This window comes from Procambarus clarkii, chromosome 32 (genome assembly GCF_040958095.1).
Source record: "Procambarus clarkii isolate CNS0578487 chromosome 32, FALCON_Pclarkii_2.0, whole genome shotgun sequence".
Classification (NCBI taxonomy): domain Eukaryota; kingdom Metazoa; phylum Arthropoda; class Malacostraca; order Decapoda; family Cambaridae; genus Procambarus; species Procambarus clarkii.
The window spans coordinates 26,884,094-26,908,282 of record NC_091181.1 but is presented as its reverse complement, the minus strand read 5'-3'; the positions used below and the strand labels follow the sequence as shown (position 1 = coordinate 26,908,282).

Sequence of the window (24,189 nt, the reverse complement as noted above, 5' to 3'; positions counted from 1 at the left end):
AATTCCAGTGGTATATGACCAATTATTCACGCAGGTTATCAACCAAAGTGGTTAGAGCAACGACACATAATCCAAAATGACTTGTGCCAGGTTATAGGTCCAACTCAACCTGTGAGGCAGGGAGTTAAGACTTCCAATCCCATCAATGTGTTGATGTGTTGCTAGTATCGTCCTTTAATGGGGGGTGACAGATATATATTTGAGGGAGAATTAAGGGGTCGCTGATACGACCAGGAGTAAATTGCTGAGCCTGGTTTAGTACTCTTGCTCCGACATACGTGGTTTGGGGAAAATGTCATTTGTGTACGAAATGTCATATACAAGTCTACAGGCGTCCTCTTGTTTAGACACTATTTTTTGTAACTATTTACACCATCGTACATACATAAACGTAATGGACAATTAGATAGTCGAATTTGGTACTATTCACCTTATAGCCCGAACAAATAACGCTAAAAAAAGCAAAATTAAATATTTGTATGCCTAGTATAGTACATATATGTACTATATTAAGCCTCACATTGCGGGTAATAGTCCTAGGAAGGTTAGATTAGATTAAGTTTTTTTTTATGCTTTTGATCTTTCTTGATGATCTTTTTTTTTCAACATCAGCACAAAAACTTTCCGGTTTGTCCAAATTCAACAGTACCGAGTTCTACTTTCTTATTGTCTTTTACGTCAATATATGTAAGATAGTCGTCATTGTCACTATAAGTACTGTCTAAACACGAGGATGAGCTGGGCTGTCTACACCCATACTCGCTCTTTCCCAGAACTTAACACTGTGTTAAATTACACGCTTCCCAGCGCGCTTACCTGCTACCACCAATGTGACCACCGCTGCCACCACCACCACCGCTGCCACCACCACCACCGCTGCCACCACCACCACCGCTGCCACCACCACCACCGCTGCCACCACCACCGCCGCTGCCACCACCACCACCGCTGCCACCACCACCACCGCTGCCACCACCACCACCGCTGCCACCACCACCACCACCACCGCTGCCACCACCACCACCGCTGCCACCACCACCACCACCACCGCTGCCACCACCTCTGCCACCACCACTGCCACCACCACCACCGCTGCCACCACCGCTACCACCACCACCACCACTGCCGCCACCACTGCCGCCACCACCGCCGCCACCACCACCGCCGCCACCACCACCGCCGCCACCACCACCACCGCTGCCACCACCACCGCTGCCACCACCACCGCTGCCACCACCACCGCTGCCACCACCACCGCTGCCACCACCACCACTGCCACCACCACTACCGCTGCCACCACCACCACCGCTGCCACCACCACCACCGCTGCCACCACCGCTGCCACCACCACGGCCACCAGCACTGCCACCACCACCACTGCCACCACCACTGCCACCACCACCACTGCCACCACCACTGCCACCACGGCCACCACCACTGCCACCAGCACTGCCACCACCAGCACTGCCACCACCACCACTGCCACCACCACGGCCACCAGCACTGCCACCACCACGGCCACCACCACGGCCACCAGCACTGCCACCACCACGGCCACCACCACTGCCACCAGCACTGCCACCACCACCACTGCCACCACCACCACTGCCACCACCACGGCCACCACCACTGCCACCACCACCGCCACCACCACCACTGCCACCACCACCGCCACCACCACCACTGCCACCACCACGGCCACCAGCACTGCCACCAGCACTGCCACCACCACTACTGCCACCAGCACTGCCACCACCACTACTGCCACCAGCACTGCCACCACCACCACGGCCACCACCACTGCCACCACCACCACTGCCACCACCACCACTGCCACCACCACGGCCACCACCACGGCCACCACCACCACGGTCACCACCACCACTGCCACCACTGCCACCACCACCACTGCCACCACCACCACTGCCACCACCACGGCGGCCACCACCACTGCCACCACCACTGCCACCACCACTGCCACCACCACCACTGCCACCACCACCACTGCCACCACCACTGCCACCACCACCACTGCCACCACCACTGCCACCACCACTGCCACCACCACTGCCACCACCACTGCCACCACCACCACGGCCACCACCACTGCCACCACCACCACTGCCACCACCACGGCCACCACCACTGCCACCACCACGGCCACCACCACTGCCACCACCACGGCCACCACCACTGCCACCACCACTGCCACCACCACAGCCACCACCACAGCCACCACCACCACTGCCACCACCACTGCCACCACCACTGCCACCACCACTGCCACCAGCACTGCCACCACCACCACTGCCACCACCACTGCCACCACCACGGCCACCACCACGGCCACCACCACGGCCACCACCACTGCCACCACCACCACGGCCACCACCACGGCCACCACCACGGCCACCACCACTGCCACCACCACCACTGCCACCACCACGGCGGCCACCAGCACTGCCACCAGCACTGCCACCAGCACTGCCACCACCACCACTGCCACCACCACTGCCACCACCACCACGGCCACCACCACGGCCACCACCACTGCCACCACCACTGCCACCACCACCACTGCCACCACCACGGCCACCACCACTGCTGTGTTCAGGGCTGTTCACAGCAGCTCAGTGGGCTGGCCAGGACACAATTTACATGGACAACACTATAGTGTGACATGTTGGACATTATGAGGCGTGGTGGGTGTTAAGACCAGCACTTGTGACAGCCCTCACTCAAGTAGGAGGCTCACACTTGAGCCCAGAGTCCCTCTCCGGTCTCAACACTCAAGACCCCACCTCTCTCACACCTGATCTAACCCGGCCTATTATGGCCTGCCAACAACGTGACACAAATGTGTTAACCAATTTGTTGTCGGAACCTACATAGCCAATTAGCATACAGCCAACACTCATACGCACGTTTGATTGGCTGTAGCTGTAGGACCTCGAGCAGACTACGAGGATCAGTGGTCGAGTCTCCGTACCCAGCAGGCCGCCACCGGAGGAGCCCCATAGTGAATATTTCTAGCGTTGCCGTACTTGGAGGGGGGGGGGGGGGTTAAGTGGCCCCGCCCACATCGTCCCTCCATAGCCCCCCTCCCTCCCCCCCCCGCCAAGAACCCTCTACGTATATAGATACACCAATCAAAATACAGTTTTTACTTTAGTTTATCTTCTGAGGGTCATCAAAGCGTCGTGGTCGTACAGTCGGGTTCGTTCTCGACGCACAATCGAGAATTCTGGGTTCGAATCCCCCGGCGAGACGGAAATGGTTAGGCACATTTCCTTTCACCTAATGCCACTTTTCACTTAGCTTCAGCTTTGGTCAGCTTGTTGTGGGGTCGCATCCTGGGCGGGGTCAGTAATGTGACCTTGTGGGGGAGGGAAAGGGAACCTCGATATAAGCCTAACGTGTATGAATACACTCGTGCTTCCTGTCCCCCGACACAATGAATTATCATCATCTACCTGGTCGGCCGAGCGGACAGCACACTGGACTTGTGATCCTGTGGTCCCGGGTTCGATCCCGGGCGCCAGCGAGAAACGATGGGCAGAGTTTCTTTCACCCTATGCCCCTGTTACCTAGCAGTAAAATAGGTACCTGGATGTTAGTCAGCTGTCACGGGCTGCTTCCTAGGGGGTGGAGGCCTGGTCGAGGACCGGGCCGCGGGGACACTAAAAAGCCCCGAAATCATCTCAAGATAACCTGGAGGGGTCGTAGGTGACGTGACGCCACCGGGAGCATGGGGACACCAGCTCTCCCAGCCTGACCTGGTGACGTCACAATGACCTGACCTTTACCTGACCATAAAGGTAAACTGTTCAACACGGGAGGTACGTGAACGAGGGGGACACAGGTGGAGACTGAGTACCCACACGAGCCACAGGGACGTTAAAAAGGTCTTTTTCAGTGTCAGAGTAGTTAACAGGTGGAATGCATTAGGCAGTGATGTGGTGGAGGCTGACTCCATACACAGTTTCAAGTGTAGATATGATAGAGCCCAGTAGGCTCGGGAATCTGTACACCAGTTGAATGACTGTTGAGAGGCGGGACCAAAGAGCCAAAGCTCAACCCCCGCAAGCACAACTAGGTGAGTACAGGTCCGCCTGCCACTGCCCACCACCAACAACAAGGCAGCACATCACTCATCTCCTACAGTGGGATGTGTAAGCCTCTTCTCGTCGCATCACCTGACATCTTGTGTCTTTCGCTGATGCTTATCTGAAGTACAAATAATATTATGTATGGAGGGACACCCAACACGTCCGGATTCCAGCCTGAGATAACGGTTATCATACTGCACAGTGCACAACGCACAACACTCCACATATATGGGTGTGCAAGTTTTGCTGAGAAACTAGCACTTTCTCACAACGTCAAAATACGCACCTCTGACCACTTCTGGGAAGGGGAGGTTAGGAAAGTTGTAAAATAGAAGGAAGAATAGTATATAAATGGACGTCTAAGAATTCCAACGAAACACTTGAGTGAAGCCCGCTGTTGGAAGCTGTTGCCGAGTCATAGCTTCAACGACCCACAATACTACACAGTGACTTAACTTGGAAGCGTTGGCAGCATAACTGCTCAATGTTTAGAATGTTTCACTGATCTTAAAACACACTAGAGGCTTTGTCTCCCTTGTTTGTGAGAGTATTTAGAGTAGTGTATATTCAACACTAAACTCTGTGACCCATCAAGGGTTCGAACCTACTCCACCAGGATGGCAGCACAGTACTGTGCCCACACTGGGCTGCCATCCTGGAGGCTGAGGTTCAAATCTACTGTTACTAAATATACAGTAATTTGAGGAAGATTGAAGCGTTACACAGTACTGTATATGTATTCGTTGCCTTTTTGGGTTGAATGTTATACACAGTAGGCACTTCTGTAGTTTTATTAAGACAACAAGGTGTATAACTAACCAGCCGAGGTCCAACCTACTCTGAGTCTGTGAGAACACTGAGCCCTGCTGCAAGCACGGCTGGTGCTCCTCTGTCTGGCATGACGTCAGAGGCCGACTCGCCTGTGATTGGTTATGTCTCAACCGACATACAATTTGAGTATAAAATATGTTTTGAAACATCTCTTTTTCCCCCGTTCCATTATATATGGTGTTGTTGAGGTCAGGTTTGGGTGTTGTCTCAACCCGTGCTCCCAACACATCGTGGCAGTGTGATGCGTGCTTTACCTGAGGCGGAAAATGGTGGTGATAGGAGATGGTAGCGGTGTTGTGGCGCCTCTTGTGGGTGTTGGTGTTCCAGGAGCCGGTCAGTCGAGCGAACAGCACGCTGGACTTATGATCCCGGGTTTGATCCCGGGCGCCGGCGAGAAACAATGGGCAGAGTTTCTTTCACCCTATGCCCCTGTTACCTAGCAGTAAAATAGGTACCTGGGTGTTAGTCAGCTGTCACGGGCTGCTTCCTGGGGGTGGAGGCCTGGTCGAGGACCGGGCCGCGGGGACACTAAAAGCCCCGAAATCATCTCAAGATAATCTCAAGATAACATCAAGGAGCCTCTCTCTACCTCACCCACCTCTCACTTGATCATCTTTACCTCCCATCTTTCCTTTCCTCGCCCCCCTTCACCTTCCCATACCTTAGGGTAGCTTCTTCCCTACTCTTCCTTCTGCTACCCCACACCCCCCTTATTCACTCCCCCCCTGCCTCCTTATTCACTCCCCCCTGCCTCCTTATTCACTCCCCCCTGCCTCCTTATTCACTTCCCCTGCCTCCTTATTCACTTTCCCTGCCTCCTTATTCACTTCCCCTGCCTCCTTATTCATCTTCCCCTGCCTCCTTATTCATCTTCCCCTGCCTCCTTATTCACTTCTCCCTGCCTCCTTATTCACTTCCCTGCCTCCTTATTCACTTCCCCTGCCTCCTTATTCATCTTCCCCTGCCTCCTTATTCACTTCCCCTGCCTCCTTATTCACTTCCCCTGCCTCCTTATTCATCTTCCCCTGCCTCCTTATTCACTTCCCCTGCCTCCTTATTCACTTTCCCCTGCCTCCTTATTCACTTTCCCTGCCTCCTTATTCATCTTCCCCTGCCTCCTTATTCACTTTCCCTGCCTCCTTATTCACTTTCCCTGCCTCCTTATTCACTTCCCCTGCCTCCTTATTCACTTTCCCTGCCTCCTTATTCACTTCCCCTGCCTCCTTATTCATCTTCCCCTGCCTCCTTATTCATCTTCCCCTGCCTCCTTATTCACTTCTCCCTGCCTCCTTATTCACTTCTCCCTGCCTCATTATTCACTCCCCCTGCCTCCTTATTCATCTTCCCCATTACCTACGACCCCTTCACCCTCCTCCCCTTCTCCTCCCTCCTTCCTATTACCTTTGCGTTTAAATCCCTCATCTCCCATCGTCCCCCTTGTATCACCCCTTTCCCCCCAATCTTTTCCCTCTCTCCACATTTTTCCGAGTTTCTGTGTTATGTTCCCTATCCTGTGCCCCTATTTTCGCTGGGCCACACGAAGGCACTAATTACCCAGGATAGTCGTTTTTCCCCTTGTATATGGCCACGAACCCGGCTTAATGGCCCCGGGGCTGTTATATCCCCTGATGAGGTTATACTCGGCTTTTCTCCCACCACCTCCCCCATCTCTCCCACCCTTCCCTCAGGTCTCCCACCCTTCCCCATCTCCCACGTGCCCCTCCTCTACCCCTCTCGTCTCCTCCCCCATCTTTCTATTCTTTTCTGTACGCACATGACACTCCGCCTGCACATCTCAGACAGTATACTCATCTCGGCCCAACTGTGTAACACTGGAGGACTTTTAGGTAAGTAGAGACGAAATAAAAAAAAGCACCTGATGGAGTTACATCCAACTAAGGCTGTTGACCTGATTGGATATCACCATGGATACTGAGAGAAGGAGCGGAAGCCTTGTGCTGGCACTTTACTATGATATATAACTAGTCTCTGGACACAAGGGAACTAAACGGTTGGAATACAATGTAGTGTCAATATTGTAAGAGTTTAAACAAATTGGAGGCATTAAACCATAGGCCTGTGACACTTAATAATCATGCACGATTGTGAAAAATGGCATAGGACTTTTTCTTATAATATTTGCCATAGTAGAGCATTTGGAGAGAAGAAACTATATTATATAATCCCAGCATGGTTTCAGAGATAACAAATCCTGCCACACACTCCTCATGGAGTTGTATGACCACGCGACTGAGATCTGGTGAGACAGAAGGTAGTAAGGTAAGGTAATTATCAGGAGAAATCACTTAGCCATTATTGCTATATAAGGGATATGAGGATAAGGAGTTTGGATCGGACGGGGGGAGGGGAGGGATAGTGCCCAACCACTTGGATGGTCGGGGATTGAATGCCGACCTGCAAGGAGCATGACCGTCGCTCTAACGTCCAGTTCAAGCGAAGTGGGATAATTCTATATTTTTGGACTGTTATAAAGCATTGGACACAATACCCCGAAGGTGATGATTGCACAACATGAAGAAACAGGCAGGAGTGACTTTAAAGGTACTTCAGGGGATTAAGGAATACCTCTGCAACAGGAGAGAGAGAGACACTGAGAGGAGAGACCTTAGCGTGGCGGGATGTTACCTCTGATGTCCCACAAGCGATCCCATTCCTGATCTCTGTGAACCACCTACAAGAGGGGCATCGATTCCTTCCTCTCAGTGTTCGCTGACGACGGAAAAGTTACGAGGACGATAAATACCATGGAAGGCTGCGTTAAGATACAGAAGGTCTGGATACATTGAATGTATGGTCCCTCAAGTGGCTACTAGAGGTCAGCTCTAGCAAGTGCAAAGTTATGACGCTGGGTACGAGGAAAAGGAGACAGGACACAGCAGGGTATCACATGGGAGAGTAAATCCTTCTGGAACCGGCCGAGAAAAATGTTTGATATTACAGCGAACCTGTAACCAGAAGTACTTATCAAAATAATATCGTCAACTGCGAACGAAAGGTTCATTGATATACGAATGTGATCAAAACGTCATTCAGAATCTTGTATACCATTTATGTCAGGCTAATTTTGGAATATGGGGCACCAGCGTTGTGTTCTTATATCGTTAAACACTAAACGAAGGTGGAAAAAGTTCACGGGTATACAGACTAGTCCCAGAGCGAAGAGGTATGAGATACGAGGAAAGACTAAAATTGTGTTAAACTTCACGTCAGTTGAAGAGACATGATTACCACATACAAAATACTCAGGCGAATAGACAGGAAAGATAAGGACAGAGTATTTAGCATCCGTGCTACACGAACAAGGGAACATAGGTGGAAACTTAGGTACCCAAGTGAGCCACAGAGACATTAGAAACAATTTTTTTTCTATGTCAGAGTAGTTAGCAGGTGGAATGCATTAGGAAGTGATGTGGTGGAGGCTGACTCCATACACAGTTTCAAATGTAGATATGATAGAGCCCAGTAGGCTCGGGTACATATATACCAGTCGATTAGGTGTTGGGAGGCGAGACTCAAGAGCCGTGGCTCATCCCCCCACATATACATGTAGGCGAGTACACATGTCACCCAGTTAAATAAATAAATAAAATAAAAATAAATATGTTCAGGTAAGGTAGGTACATACAAGTGATGTTACATTAATGGATCAATATATAGATAGAGCTAGTACATACAATGCCTAAAGCCACTATTACGCAATGCGTTTCGGGCAGTTCGCACAGTCTCGACCCAGTACACACATCTATCGCTACCACAACACATTTCTGATGCCCAACATTTCCTGTAAACACAGCGCTGCGTCTATAACATTCAGAGTTCCATATAACACACAACACAATGTAAACATTTCAAGGAAATAGTCCAGTAAGATACGAGGCGCCGCGAGGCCGGGATGACCAGCTGGAGAGAGAGGGAGAGAGGGAGAGAGGGAGAGAGAGAGAGAGAGAGAGAGAGAGAGAGAGAGAGAGAGAGAGAGAGAGAGAGAGAGAGAGAGAGGGGGGGGGGGGGAGCCGCGGTATTTACATGTCGTGTTTACTAAGGTATGTGTGCTGAGTAATTACACTTCCCGGGGGGGGGGTGGCCTCGCCTACGTCACGACGAAGGGGGGGGGGGTATATATTTGCGTTTAATGGGGGTCTGTTGTTGTGGAATGCGTATATAGTGGGGGGGGGTACATTTTGGGGGACATTAGGCACATCGCAAAGACACGTGTGGTGTGTGTGTGTGTACTCACCTAGTTGTGCTTGCGGGGGGGGGTTGAGCTCTGGCTCTTTGGTCCCGCCTCTCAACTGTCAATCAACTGGTGTACAGATTCCTGAGCCTACTGGGCTCTACCAAATCTACATTTGAAACTGTGTATGGAGTCAGCCTCCACCACATCACTGCCTAATGCATTCCATTTGTTAACTATGGATGTATAATATAGTGAGTATAATATAGTGACGGCTGGAACAGTGCTGTACGACACTACAGTGATGCCTCGCGCAGCGCTGCCAGCCGCTTCCAACATTCACTACTATAAATAAAAATTCATTAATCTAATTAAACAGACAAACCCAGCATAACCATGTGAACTTTACCATACGAAACTTTGTAGCCTAATCCAGCGTCGTTATTTATCCCTGAGGCCTTGCCACCATTGTCCTTAAGACGGGGTTATGACTGACAAGTAAGAGAACACGAGGTTATGACTAACAAGAGAACACGAGGTTATGACTAACAAGAGAACACGAGGTTATGACTAACAAGAGAACACGAGGTTATGACTAACAAGAGAACACGAGGTTATGACTAACAAGAGAACACGAGGTTATGACTAACAAGAGAACACGAGGTTATGACTAACAAGAGAACACGAGGTTATGACTAACAAGAGAACACGAGGTTATGACTAACAAGAGAACACGAGGTTGCGACTAACAAGTAAGAGAACACGAGGTTACGACTCGTGTAAAATATTTTACTTCATCGATGACATGTAAATGGTAGATAAATACAAAGGTTTAACAAAAAAACTCAAGAGACACTGTAGAAAGCACGATAACTTTGTGTAAATTCTGGCCATCTCTGCACTTGAGTTTCTTTAACCTTGGAATTTCCTTTGAGCATATATATAATAGAGTGAGAGAGCGAGTGAAAGTGGAGGGGGGGGGGGTTGGGGTGGGGGTTGTCACGTGACCGCTGGAACAGCAAAGGTTAACTCTGTTGTCCACGTGTGGTGCCTTTGGCTGCTATAACAGGCATTTTAAAGACACTACAAGTCTTGAATTATATGATCAGTAAATATGCACTCAAATAGTGTACGAGTGTTACAGGAGCTCCGGCTGCTTCACCCTCCAATGTTTATGGGAAAAATGTGAAAAAATGCAATGCAAAAAGTGTGGAATGTGGAAAAAAGTCGACCAGAAAGCCAAAACTAACCCTTCCTAAGGCCTAGTGTAGTACAAATAGGTTCTACATTGGAGCTATGATTGCTTATATAGGCCTAGAACAGCTTAGGTGTATGGCTAGGCTTTTGCATTTTTGTTGTTGTTAGGCCGTTTCCAGTAAGTTGGAGTCCTTACTGGTGAAAGAACCAGTAAGTAGTCCAAAACAGGAACTTTTTTACTTAAAAGTCCATCTTTTATACACCAGCCGTTGTCGCTATAAGCCTATAGTCGCTAACCAATTCTCGTGGTTTAGTATTTTTCTTGGTATTTAACTCTTAGTATTTAGAGAAATGTGTTAAAGTGCGGGACCTCCAGCTGTGACACACCGCCGGGATTCAACAAGAATTTACGCATTTACTTGAGAAGTTGTATATCTTTTCTTACTCTTTGGCGGCTTTGTTTACATTGATTAAACAGTTTACGAGCATGGAAACCTGCCAGTCATATGTTGCTATTGTAATAGATAGCCTCCTGCAACCCGTCCTCGACGCGTATCCATTCCATCCAGCGGTCGACCCCACAGCCCTATCCATAAATTTGTACATACTGTTCATTCAAAACAGGCATTTTCCCAAATATAAATTAATATTATAATAGCATATTGTGCATATAGGGAGGTTAGGTGTTTAGGATCTGTTGGCGATTATTTGTATTTGTAGTACGTGGGTGAAGCATTTACAGCGTTGTGGTTCGAACAAAATTCGTCAGTGAAGCACTTGTTCCGGTAGTGTTCGAACGTTATTAGTTGAGTCGTGTGTAAACCGCTTTTCATTCATAAACAGGGGGTTTGGCGGGTGCATGGAATCACTTTTGGATCTTTGTTTGGAGGACGGGCTGCCTCCTGGTGCTTCGGAGCTCATAAACGCTTTAATAAATATAAAACAAAGCCGTCAAATATTGAGACAAGATTGATGAAGATTAAGCCAGCCAAGAGGTGACCCGGGTATGAAGAGCACGTAAGTGGTAGATTTTAGGAGTGAGTGAGATCTTTGTCTCGCTGTGTACTTTGAGACTGGGATTGGTGTAGTTGTAGGAGGCTAAGTGTGATGTTTGGTGGTGAAAGGATATACTGTGAGTAACCAGTCACCACAGTATATGTAAGGGAGGCACGTGCCTCGATGGAGAAAAGATGTACAGGTTCTTAATTAAGTACTTGCGTAACTGCTTCGTGAATCTGGCCCCAGGGCTCTGGCTCCTCCATATTGTTCCTTACTCCCAAAGTCTGCACCATTGCTACTGAAAGAGAAATGTATATTAAGGTCGATCTTTTGGGGCGAGAGCGTCAAAAGTGTAGATAAAATGTCTTGACAGGAAAGTTGGTGTATTTATCTGGTGAAGAGGATGGGGGTGATGGGGTGCACTGTGTTGAGAGAGCCCTGTGAGGCAGCAGCACCCCTCCGGGAGGTGCTGCCTCACCCCCTCCACACCCCCTCCGGGAGGTGCTGCCTCTCCCCCTTCACACTCCCTCCTGTTGCTGTTTGTTTATGCGCACAACTGCTGCTTCTGGAGCACTTCTGCACAACGTTCCTCATTGATCTCCACTCACCGCTCTTTCATGTTCCCGCTCCTTGAGCATCCTCACAGTTATTTCCCGGTTTATATCTGTGATTTTGTTATTGTTCTATATTAGTCCATTAGCTGCGTATTGTGTGGCTAAACAAATGACTATCATCGTAACTCTCTTCCTCGTAACGTCCGGGAACCTTGACGTAACAGGTGCAGCTTTGGTGTGTATTCACCTAGTTGTATTCACCTAGTTGTGCTTGCGGGGGTTGAGCTTTGCTCTTTCGGCCCGCCTCTCAGTTGTCAATCAACTGTTGCTAACTACTATTTTTTTTCTCCACACACACACACACACACACACACACACACACACACACACACACACACACACACACACACCTGCATTAAAAATATACATTTGCTTAGCATCCACTTGTTTCCCAGATGTGTATCGCACACCTGTTATGACCTACCCATCCACCTGAACTGATAGTACTCTTTGTAGCTATATGCTCGATTGCATTAATTTGTAGTAATGGAGATAAAGCATTTTGACAAGTTCTTGCAAGAAGTATCGGACCAACCAGGCTGTAGTAGATATGGTATGCTCCAGGTATGCTCCAGAACCCCAGTAAGTCACTTTTCATACTAGTGTTTTGTAGAGTCTGGGAAAAAATAAAGCTTAAAACGAACTTAAATATTCCTATCTTCTTGAGATTATCTTGAGATAACTTCGTTAATTCAAGAGCCCCCGTGGCTTATTGTCCCTGCGGCCCGGTCTTCGACCAAACCTTCATTTTGTTACACACCCCCAGGAAGCAGCCTATAGCAGCTGTCTAAGTAACAGGTACCTATTTACTGCTAGGTGAACAGACGCATCAGGGTGAAAGAAACTCTGCCCATGTGTTTCCACTTCCGCCTGGGATCGAACCCGGAACCTTAGGACTTCGAATCCCGAGCGCTGTCCACTCAGCCGTCAGGCTAGGTTAGCTTTCATTAGCAACATAACTATATCGATATTTCCGGTTTGTCCAAATTTAACACTACAAAAGTCTCTTTTCTGGTGATACTTACTTACTATTGTAACTTATTTTAGGAGGCTGGGCTACTTGAGAAGTACTTTACCGAGCACTTGTGAACTTCAGGCAACACAGGTCAGTTAGTACACTTGTGTGAGCCGTACAGTTTGGCATTATCGTACATGTTGGGTGTCTGGAGATGGTCGTACCTCCTCGTATAGTTGTCGTTGGTACACGTTGTTGTTGTTGTTGTTAAAGATTCGCTACCTGGAACAAAAGGTTCCAAGTAACACGGGCTATGGTGAGCCCGTAGATAGTTCCGTTGGTACACGTCTCCGGCAGCTGAGCCTCACCGGCGCCCGACATCTCCGCTGGAACACCAAGGCTTCAAGAAATCAGGGAGTCAGAGTATTTACAAACATCGATCTGTAGGCCTTTGTCGTGTTGTGGGTTCTGGGAACTGCCCAACGGGTGTGTGAGTGTACTCGCCTAATTGCCTAATTGTGCTTGCGGGGGTTGAGCTTTGGCTCTTTGGTCCCGCCTCTCAACTGTCAATCAACTGGTGTACAGATTCCTGAGCCTACTGGGCTCTATCATACCTACATTTGAAACTGTGTATGGAGTCAGCCTCCACCACATCACTTCCTAGTGCATTCCATTTATTAACTACTCTGACACTGAAAAAATTCTTTCTAACGTCTCTGTGGTTCATCTGGGTACTAAGTTTCCACCTGTGTCCCCTTGTTCGTGTCCCACCCGTGCTGAAGAGTTTGTCTTTGTCCACCCTGTCAATTCCCCTGAGAATTTTGTAGGTGGTTATCATGTCTCCCCTTACTCTTCTGTTTTCCAGGGATGTGAGGTTCAGCTCCTTTAGCCTTTCCTCGTAGCTCAATCCTCTCAGTTCCGGGACGAGCCTGGTGGCATACCGCTGAATCTTCTCTAACTTTGTCTTGTGTTTAACTAGGTATGGACTCCAGGCTGGAGCTGCATACTCCAGGATTGGTCTTACATAAGTGGTATACAGGGTTCTGAAAGATTCCTTACACAAGTTTCTGAAGGCAGTTCTTATGTTGGCCAGTCTAGCATATGCCGCTGATGATATTCTTTTGATGTGGGCCTCTGGGGACAGGTTCGGTGTGATATCAACCCCCAGATCCTTCTCTCTATTTGATTCTTGCAGGATTTCCCCTCCCAGATGATACCTTGTGTTCAGCCTCCTGCTCCCTTCGCCTAATTTCATCACCTTACACTTTCCAGAGTTGAACTTCAGCAGCCATTTTCTAGACCATTCCTCCAGTTTATCCAGGTCATCCTGTAGTCTCTGTCTATCTTCATCCGTCTTGATTCTTCTCATAATTTTTGCATCATCAGCAAACATCGAGAGGAATGAGTCTATACCCTCTGGAAGATCGTTCACATATATTAGAAACAGGATGGGTCCAAGTACTGAGCCCTGTGGGACTCCGCTGGTGACATCTCGCCACTCTGATGTCTTCCCCCTCACCGTTACTCGCTGTTTCCTGTTGCTTAAGTACTCCCTTATCCGCTGGAGCACCTTCCCTTTTACTCCTGCCTGTTGCTCCAACTTTTTTAACAGCCTTTTATGGGGTACTGTGTCGAAGGCTTTTTGGCAATCCAGGAAAATGCAGTCGGCCCACCCTTCTCTTTCCTGCCTAATTTTCGTTGCCTGGTCATAAAATTCTATTAACCCTGTGAGGCACGATTTACCATCTCTGAACCCATGTTGGTGGTGCGTTACAAAGTTATTTCCCTCCAGATGCTCTACGAGCCTTTTCCTCACGATCTTCTCCAGCACCTTGCATGGTATACAAGTTAAGGAAACTGGCCTGTAATTCAGTGCCTCTTGCCTGTCACCCTTTTTGTATATTGGGACCACGTTAGCTGTCTTCCAACTTTCTGGTAAGTCTCCTGTTTCCAGTGACCTGTTATACACCATAGAGAGTGGCACACTTAGTGCTTCTGCACCTTCCTTTAGTATCCATGGTGAGATTCTATCAGGCCCAACAGCCTTTGTCACATCTAGCTCCAGCAGACACCTTTTGACCTCATCACTGGTGAGGTCAAATTCCTCCAAGGTTTCCAAGGTTGCCGCCTCCTCATTTAGTGCAGGGGCTTCTCCTTGTTCTATTGTGAAGACCTCCTGGAATCTCTTGTTGAGTTCTTCACACACCTCCTTGTCATTCTCTGTGTATCTGTTCTCCCCTTTCCGCAGCTTCATCACTTGTTCCTTCACTGCTGTTTTCCTCCTGATATGGCTGTGGAGCAGCTTTGGTTGGGTCTTGGCTTTACTCGCGATGTCATTTTCAAACTGTCTCTCTGCTTCCCTCCTCACTCTGATGTACTCATTTCTGGCCCTCTGGTACCTCTCCCTGCTCTCTGGTGTTCTGTTATTTCTGTAGTTTCTCCATGTTCTTTTACTCAGTTGTTTCCCTATTTTACATTCCTGGTTGAAACATGGGTTTTTCTGTTGTTTTTCGTTTTTCTCCTTTTGGACGGGGATAAACCTGTCTGCAGCTTCCTGGCACTTTTGGGTGACAATATCCATCATGACCTGCACATTCTTGTCTCTAAGTTCTGTTTCCCATGGTATTCCCATTAGGAAGTTCCTCATCTCGTCATATTTTCCTCTTCGGTAATTCAGTCTTTTCCCCTCCACTCCCATCCTTGGATAGGTTATCCCTACCTCCACCAAGTACTCAAAGGTCAGTACACTGTGGTCACTCATTCCTATGGGAGCTTCAACTTTGACTTCCCTTATTTCTGACTCATTTAGGGTGAATATTAAGTCGAGTCTAGCTGGTTCATCATTGCCTCTCATTCTTGTGGGTTCCTTGACATGCTGGCTCAGAAAATTCCTTGTTGCCACTTCCAAGAGTTTAGCTCGCCACGTATCTGCACCACCATGTGGGTCCCCATTCTCCCAGTCTATCTTTCCATGGTGTGTGTGTGTGAGTGTGTGTGTGTGTGTGTGTGTGTGTGTGTGTGTGTGTGTGTGTGTGTGTGTGTGTGTGAGTGTGTGTGAGTGTGTGTGAGTGTGTGTGAGTGTGTGTGAGTGTGTGTGAGTGTGTGTGAGTGTGTGTGAGTGTGTGCGAGTGTGTGCGAGTGTGTGCGAGTGTGTGCGAGTGTGTGCGAGTGTGTGCGAGTGTGTGCGAGTGTGTGCGAGTGTGTGCGAGTGTGTGCGAGTGTGTGCGAGTGTGTGCGAGTGTGTGCGAGTGTGTGCGAGTGTGTGTTTACTCACCTAGTTGTTTACACCTAATTGTGCTTGCCCGGGGGTGGGGGGGTTAAACTTCGGCTCTTTGGTCTCTCCTCTCAATGACTCCTGACCTCATTATTTTTTGTCGACTCTGCTTTTAAAGTCACGTGTGATGGTAGTGTCTACAATTTCCCAGTCTTCATTTGTATAATATGCGTGTTTGTCCCTGGGTTGTAGGTTCCGCTCCAAACATCTCGCACCGCTCCTGTGCCGGGTAAGTCCACTACGGGCTCACCATAGCCCGTGCTACTAGGAACTTGTTCCGAGTAGCTGAATCTATAACAACAAGCTGGGTTGTGAAGGTGTCACCAGTACAGGCGGAGACCTTGTGCCAAACACTACAAATGTTGTGAGACTGATGGACGTGCGCGGGACTTGTCTGCATCCTGGGTCGCGGTGATGTGACAACATTGGAGAGTTGAGAAAGGTGCAGACTTGGGAATCGCGCCCCGAGGGATGAGCAGCGGCCCAGCTGGTGGCGCAGCTGAAGGCACAGCTGGTGGCGAAGCTGGTGACGCAGCTGGTGACGCAGCTGGTGGCGCAGCTGGTGACGCAGCTGGTGGTGGCGGGGTTGTCAGAGGAGCGCAGCTTGGGGGGGAGGAGAGTTGACGCCGACACCAACCGTCGTCCTCCCCTCAGGGTGTCACCCTCTTGCCAAAACGTTTCCATACTTGTGGCATATGTGATGACCACATGTTGCACTTGACGTGTGTTATCTTGGAGGCCAGGAGCTACAGCCAGGTGTGGAGGTACCCGTGTTGTGGACGGTGTGGCATGCTGGCACACCTGCCACATCTCTTCCCTGCCGGAAAGATGCATCTACGGGACTCACTAGTGAACAAATCCACAAGGGCCGTGACGAGGGTTCGAACCTACGTCCAAGAGGATCCCAGACGCGTAATAGTGTAATATTACTATAGTGTAATTGGGTAATAGTGAACATTACCGTAATGACCCCTAACTTAAGGATGTGAGAAGCCCCGACACATCCCTTCTTTAGGAATATCCTGAACGTGACATTATTACACGGGACACACAAATTTATTGTGAATAGTCTTGCTATTCTCTCTCTCTTTCTTCTTCTGTTAATATTTATTGTATGAGTGTTGATTGTATTCTTATCTTTTACCGCTGTCAGTGATGTTTGTACTATAATGTCTAATAGGTTCTGTTATTGTATTAATTCGTAAATGTATAGTATGCAAGTTGGTTAATATAGCTGTGCGTTTGCTACTGTTTGTTATATATATATATATATATATATATATATATATATATATATATATATATATATATATATATATATATATAACTGAAAACTCACACCCCAGAAGTGACTCGAACCCATACTCCCACAACTGGTATGTACAGGGACGCCTTAATCCGCTTGACCATCACGACCGGACAAAAGGAAGTGATAGCCGAGGCTATATGAACCACTTCCCCGCCGGCACTCGGATGGTAATCTTGGGCATAGCATTTTATCAAATCACCTCATTCTTTGGGGCACACGTGAGGATTTTTGTGTTCCTCACGTGTGCCCCAAAGAATGAGGTGATTTGATAAAATGCTATGCCCAAGATTACCATCCGAGTGCCGGCGGGGAAGTGGTTCATATAGCCTCGGCTATCACTTCCTTTTGTCCGGTCGTGATGGTCAAGCGGATTAAGGCGTCCCTGTACATACCAGTTGTGGGAGTATGGGTTCGAGTCACTTCTGGGGTGTGAGTTTTCAGTTGTATATAGTCCTGGGGACCATTCAGGCTTGTTTGCATATATATATATATATATATATATATATATATATATATATATATATATATATATATATATATATATATATATATATATATATATATAAAATGACTTGACCGTAGTCACTGCCTCTGGTATAATGTATGACTGTAACTATGCTTCAACATTTTTAAAAATAAAAAAAAAACATTTTTATTTGAAAGTGAATTTATTATACAATAAAAATAAAAAAACGGGCCATTCATTACATGCAATTTCTGGATGTCGCTTACGTATATGATATATATATTATATATAATATAATAAGTGTCAAGAGTGGAGAAACTGGTCATAATGACTTAGGAAAACTCACTTTACACAACCCCGTTACGAAACATCTACATCTTTCACCAGTTAGAGCAGCCTTGTTTACACTTACTAAATAGTTAGCGAGCTGCGAAGCACTACGAGGTAGTTTACAATAACACTAAACCTCGCGTTGTTAAGACTGGAAGCTGGTAGACAGTTTACTAAATGTAAACAAAGCCGCCATGATTGAGGAAAAGATGTAGATGTTTCGCAAGGTTTTTTTTGTAAATGTTTAATGTCTCCTGGCTCGGTCAGACCATCCGTGTGGGTAGTGTGTGCGTGTAGGAGACCATCCGTGTGGGTGGTGTGTGCGTGTAGGAGACCATCCGTGTGGGTGTTGTGGGTGTAGGAGACCATCCGTGTGGGTGGTGTGTGCGTGTAGGAGACCATCCGTGTGGGTGGTGTGTGCGTGTAGGAGACCATCCGTGTGGGTGGTGTGTGCGTGTAGGAGACCATCCGTGTGGGTGGTGTGTGCGTGTAGGAGACCATCCGTGTGGGTGGTGTGTGCGTGTAGGAGACCATCCGTGTGGGTGGTGTGTGCGTGTAGGAGACCATCCGTGTGGGTGGTGTGTGCGTGTAGGAGACCATCCGTGTGGGTGGTGTGTGCGTGTAGGAGACCATCCCTGTGGGTGTTGTGGGTGTAGGAGACCATCCGTGTGGGTGGTGTGTGCGTGTAGGAGACCATCCGTGTGGGTGGTGTGTGCGTGTAGGAGACCATCCGTGTGGGTGTTGTACGTGTAGGAGACCATCCGTGTGGGCGGTGTGTTTGTAGGAGACCATCCGACCTGCACAAAGGATTCTGTCATTGAAGGGCCAAAATTGCATTTTTTTTAAATTGAAACTCTCACCTTTTTAATAGATTTCAAAGGCACACAAGAGACACGAATACAGCTGTGAAGCAAGCGACTTAAGACTTCTAAAAATATACATGACGGATTCTTCACTCAGAGCAAAGTATCTTGAAGTGGGGATACCTGGGTTTCCTTTCCTACCTTCCTGAAAAGTTTAAAAACTTCAGAAAGTTTGCCACAAGGATTAGGGCAATGTTCGGTTCTACCTGTGTGTGTAAACAGTTATTTTCCTTGATGAAATCAACAAAACCTTATCAGAGAACAAGGCTGACTGATCAACGCTTGTCATGGCTGATCAACGCTTGTCATGGCTGATCAACGCTTGTCATGGCTGATCAACGCTTGTCATGGCTGATCAACGCTTGTCATGGCTGATCAACGCTTGTCATGGCTGATCAACGCTTGTCATGGCTGATCAACGCTTGTCATGACTGATCAACGCTTGTCATGGCTGATCAACGCTTGTCATGGCTGATCAACGCTTGTCATGGCTGATCAACGCTTGTCATGGCTGATCAACGCTTGTCATGGCTGATCAACGCTTGTCATGGCTGATCAACGCTTGTCATGGCTGATCAACGCTTGTCATGGCTGATCAACGCTTGTCATGGCTGATCAACGCTTGTCATGGCTGATCAACGCTTGTCACGGCTGATCAACGCTTGTCACGGCTGATCAACGCTTGTCACGGCTGATCAACGCTTGTCACGGCTGATCAACGCTTGTCACGGCTGATCAACGCTTGTCACGGCTGATCAACGCTTGTCACGGCTGATCAACGCTTGTCACGGCTGATCAACGCTTGTCACGGCTGATCAACGCTTGTCACGGCTGATCAGCGCTTGTCTTGGCTGATCAGCGCTTGTCACGGCTGATCAGCGCTTGTCTTGGCTGATCAACACTTGTCATGTCTGATCAAAGAGGGAGCTGCTCAGACATTTCAGCCAGACATATCAAAAATTATAATTAAAAAGAGGTGTCAAGCCTCAGGCCAAAACACTAATAATGATAGAATAGTCGTAAATAAATGTTCATTTTGAACTATTGTAATCTGTGCAATGTATTTGTTGTTGTTGCATAGAAGTCTATGTTGCAGTTTAAAATTTAGTTTTTTCTTTTGTTAAACTACTTCATTACTTTGCACTCATGAATGTGGCCGTCCGCTAAACTATTTGTATGCACACTGCACATTGTATGTTTCTAAGTTTAATATAAATATTCTGCAATAATTTGTATTAAATGACTTCAATTAGTTGTGTGTGGCCCTCATGACAACACAAATGTGGCCCACATGGCCCTCGGGGGCCCTCAGTTGTGGTGTGTGGCCCTCACGACAACACAAATGTGGCCCACATGGCCCTCGGGGGCCCCTCAGTTGTGGTGTGTGGCCCTCATGACAATACAAATGTGGCCCACATGGCCCTCGGGGACCCTCAGTTGTGGTGTGTGGCCCTCATGACAACACAAATGTGGCCCACATGGCCCTCGGGGGAGGACCCACAGTTTGACATGCCTGAGCCCTACAGTCCAGAACACACTACCTTACACTCCTCCGCCCCACCTCTTCCTAACGATTACTATACAAAGCATAAGTTATTTTTAATTTGGAACTGTAGGACGGTGGTGCGGCAACACTAGTAGTGGCCATATTGCTGTTTAGCATGTATTGTTATTAATAGTAGTTGTAGTTGTTTGTAGTCGTAGTTGTGGGAGTTGTAGTAGTAGTTGTAGTAGTAGTAGTAGCAGGCATCCTGCAGTCTCGGGAGACTATGGAGTTGAGCTCGAGTTGTCGAGGCAAAAGTGTCCTCTTTAGGGCGCAAAGCCCGGGTAGGTCGATATAGATGAGAAGCTGTTACCCATGCAGCAGATCCACCCCTCCCCCCCCTCCTCAGGTTTTAAATGGGTTTTCCAAATATATTTTTTTCAAACGTCATTGTAGAGCGAAAGAAGGGAAACTTAAGAAGACAAAGAAAATGTATTTATCTTTTAAGATAAAACTTAATTGAATGACTCATATTAAAGGAGGCACAGAAGGGGGGGGGGTCAAAGGAGGAAGCAGCGCTGCAAGTCTGCCATTTACGTCAGCGCGCTGTGTTGTTGTCACATGCATCCTGCAACGATATAATCTTGCAAGACGCCAGCAACCAGGAATTGGGGGGTTTGGTTGACCCCGAACTGTCGCAGGAGAGCCAGCGGGTGGGTTGTGTACGCATGGTGTTTTCATGGGGGTGGCGGCGGGCCCCAGCTGGCCAGCTTTAAGGCTCCGGCCATCACGGGGACACGCGCCGCCCACGAACACACAAACGCACCTCGTGGCGGATACAAGTCGCATCACACACAAGACGTTTGCGAACGAACTTGAAAGCCTTTTGAAATTTCGAATTTGAAATTTCCTGCCGTTCCCGAACTTTACCAAACCCAACCGAGCCTAACGCAGCCTGACCTGACCTGACGAGATATAAGGGTTTTGACAATCGGGGAAAAGAGCTTTGTGGAAGGGTCTTGTGTAAATTGAAATTGAAATAAGTTTATTGAGGTAAAATACACACAAAGGAATGAGGTAGCTCAAGCTATTCTCACCCCGTTCAGTACATCGTGTTAATACATACATATACACACATCACAAGCAATAAACGTATTACCGAACATTCTGAGAGAGAAACATATACATTTCCCCCCTTTACACGTCTTATGTACGTATCCCTTAGTCACTAGGGGATACGTTACCTTAGGAGGAATGTTCTTTTGAGCGCCTTCACCGTGTAGAAGGCGAGCGTTGGTGGCTCCCTGCTTGGTAATGGGTTCATGGGTGAAGCGTTGGTTGTTTACTGGGGCGGGGAGGTGGTGTTTGTTCTTTGTTGGCTTAATGGTGGTTGTTGGTGTGTACTAATGACCACACTTGACTCACTTACAGGTACTAATGAGCGCACTTGTCCTTGTTACAGGTACTAATGACCACACTTGTCCCTGCTACAGGTACTAATGAGCGCACTTGTCCTTGTTACAGGTACTAATGACCACACTTGTCCCTGCTACAGGTACTAATGAGAGCACTTGTCCCTGTTACAGGTACTAATCACCACACTTGTCCCTGCTACAGGTACTAATGAGAGCACTTGTCCCTGCTACAGGTACTAATGACCACACTTGTCCCTGCTACAGGTACTAATGAGAGCACTTGTCCCTGTTACAGGTACTAATGACCACACTTGTCCCTGCTACAGGTACTAATGAGAGCACTTGTCCCTGCTACAGGTACTAATGAGAGCACTTGTCCCTGCTACAGGTACTAATGAGAGCACTTGTCCCTGCTACAGGTACTAATGAGAGCACTTGTCCCTGCTACAGGTACTAATGAGAGCACTTGTCCCTGCTACAGGTACTAATGAGAACACTTGTCCCTGCTACAGGTACTAATGAGAACACTTGTCCCTGCTACAGGTACTAATGAGAACACTTGTTGTTGCAGGTGTGATGGTGGGAGAGGATGGCTGAGGGACAGGCTGAGGACGCTCCGCTGCTGGGGGGCGGTGACTCCCTGTCTCCAGGAGACTGTTCCCCCGATCGCCACCCTGGCGTGGGCGGGACCCCTGCTGTGTGGCCAGCCCCCACCTCCGCCCACACTGCCGGAGCCCAGGTGCCGCAGCCCTGGCCCCCGGACGCCCAGGTGCCGCATGCCTGGCCGCCGGACACGTGGGTGCGGGGGCCGCACCTGGACACGCTGCACGTGCCCGACCAGGCCGACACGCCCAAGCTGGTGCGGTCGCAGTCTAGCATGGACAGCGGGTGCGAGTGTGACGCAGGCGACGGCGACGCTGCCGCAGGCCACGACGCGCCGCCGCCGCACCCACATCATCATCAGGCCGCAGGCGGCGACCCTGCAGGCTTCTCGCCGCTCTCGCCGTCTCAACCGGGGGGCTCTGGGCCGCCCACCCCGGGGCCCAGCACCCAGGTGGTGGTGCTGGTGACGCCCACCGCCCACTACGCCCACACCCACGAGGCGGAGGTGGGCCGAGGTGGGCGTGGCAACAACCAAAGCTGTGTCTGTGATATCGGCGTGGGGCAGGCCGCCCGGGCCGCCCACGCCGACTCCCATACCAAAGTTACCTTCATGATAGAGGACGACGACGACGACGACTTCGACCACGACGGGTAAGTCACTAGGGGGGGGTCGTCACACTAGGGGGGAGGGGTCGTCACACTAGGGGGGAGGGGTCGTCACACTAGGGGGGAGGGGTCGTCACACTAGGGGGGGGGGAAGGTGGAGGGGTCGTCACACTAGGAGGGGGGGAAGGTGGAGGGGTCGTCACACTAGGGGGTAAAGATCTTCATATCAGGGGGAAGATCTTCACACACACTAGGTAAAGTAAGTTAAGGTAATTATGGGGATCTTCCCCCTGATATGAGGATGAAGGGGAAATGGTCTTCGCATCAGGTGGGAAGATCATCACATCAGGGAGTGGGGAGGTTCCTCTGGATCAGTAGGTGGTTAGTGTACCACTTACTTAGGGGAGGGTTAGTGTACCACTTACTTAGGGGAGGGTTAGTGTACCACTTACTTAGGGGAGGGTTAGTGTACCACTTACTTAGGGGAGGGTTAGTGTACCACTTACTTAGGGGAGGGTTAGTGTACCACTTACTTAGGGGAGGGTTAGTGTACCACTTTCATGAGGATGCTAGTGTACCTAGATAAACTAATCAGATTAGTTTTTCTGGAACTTTATGTGTACATGTCAATGATAGTGACCTGTGGTTTAGTACCTCTTGTCTGCCACCCTGCGTGTAGTATGGTATGAGTTGATGAGCTGTCTTCCAGCTGTCTGGTAACTCTCTCTCCCTCCAATGAAAGAGGTTTTCCATCTTCAGCTGCGTTCTTTAACATTCATGAGAGAGACACTCCTCCTGCTTACTTGCAGCTAGTACGTGTTGTCTCTCGGGTTTCTTCATCTCATCATCTGTAACTTCTGTGTTGCTTAGTCATATTCTGAGATTTTCCAAGCTTACAGTTATATTATATTTCACCGATTGTTTCATTCAACCAAATATTATG

The 24,189-nt window shown here is 48.8% G+C and overlaps 1 protein-coding gene across 1 annotated transcript in view; it reads left to right on the top strand.

Moving 5' to 3' along the window:
* LOC123759307 (uncharacterized) overlaps nt 1-24,189 on the top strand; it is a gene marked incomplete at its 3' end in the record, with an annotated part of 233,911 nt that overhangs the window by 162,552 nt on the left and 47,170 nt on the right. Inside the window, 1 exon segment of the mRNA XM_069335039.1 lies at nt 22,609-23,291. Within this exon segment, the coding sequence (XP_069191140.1) occupies nt 22,627-23,291 (665 nt within the window).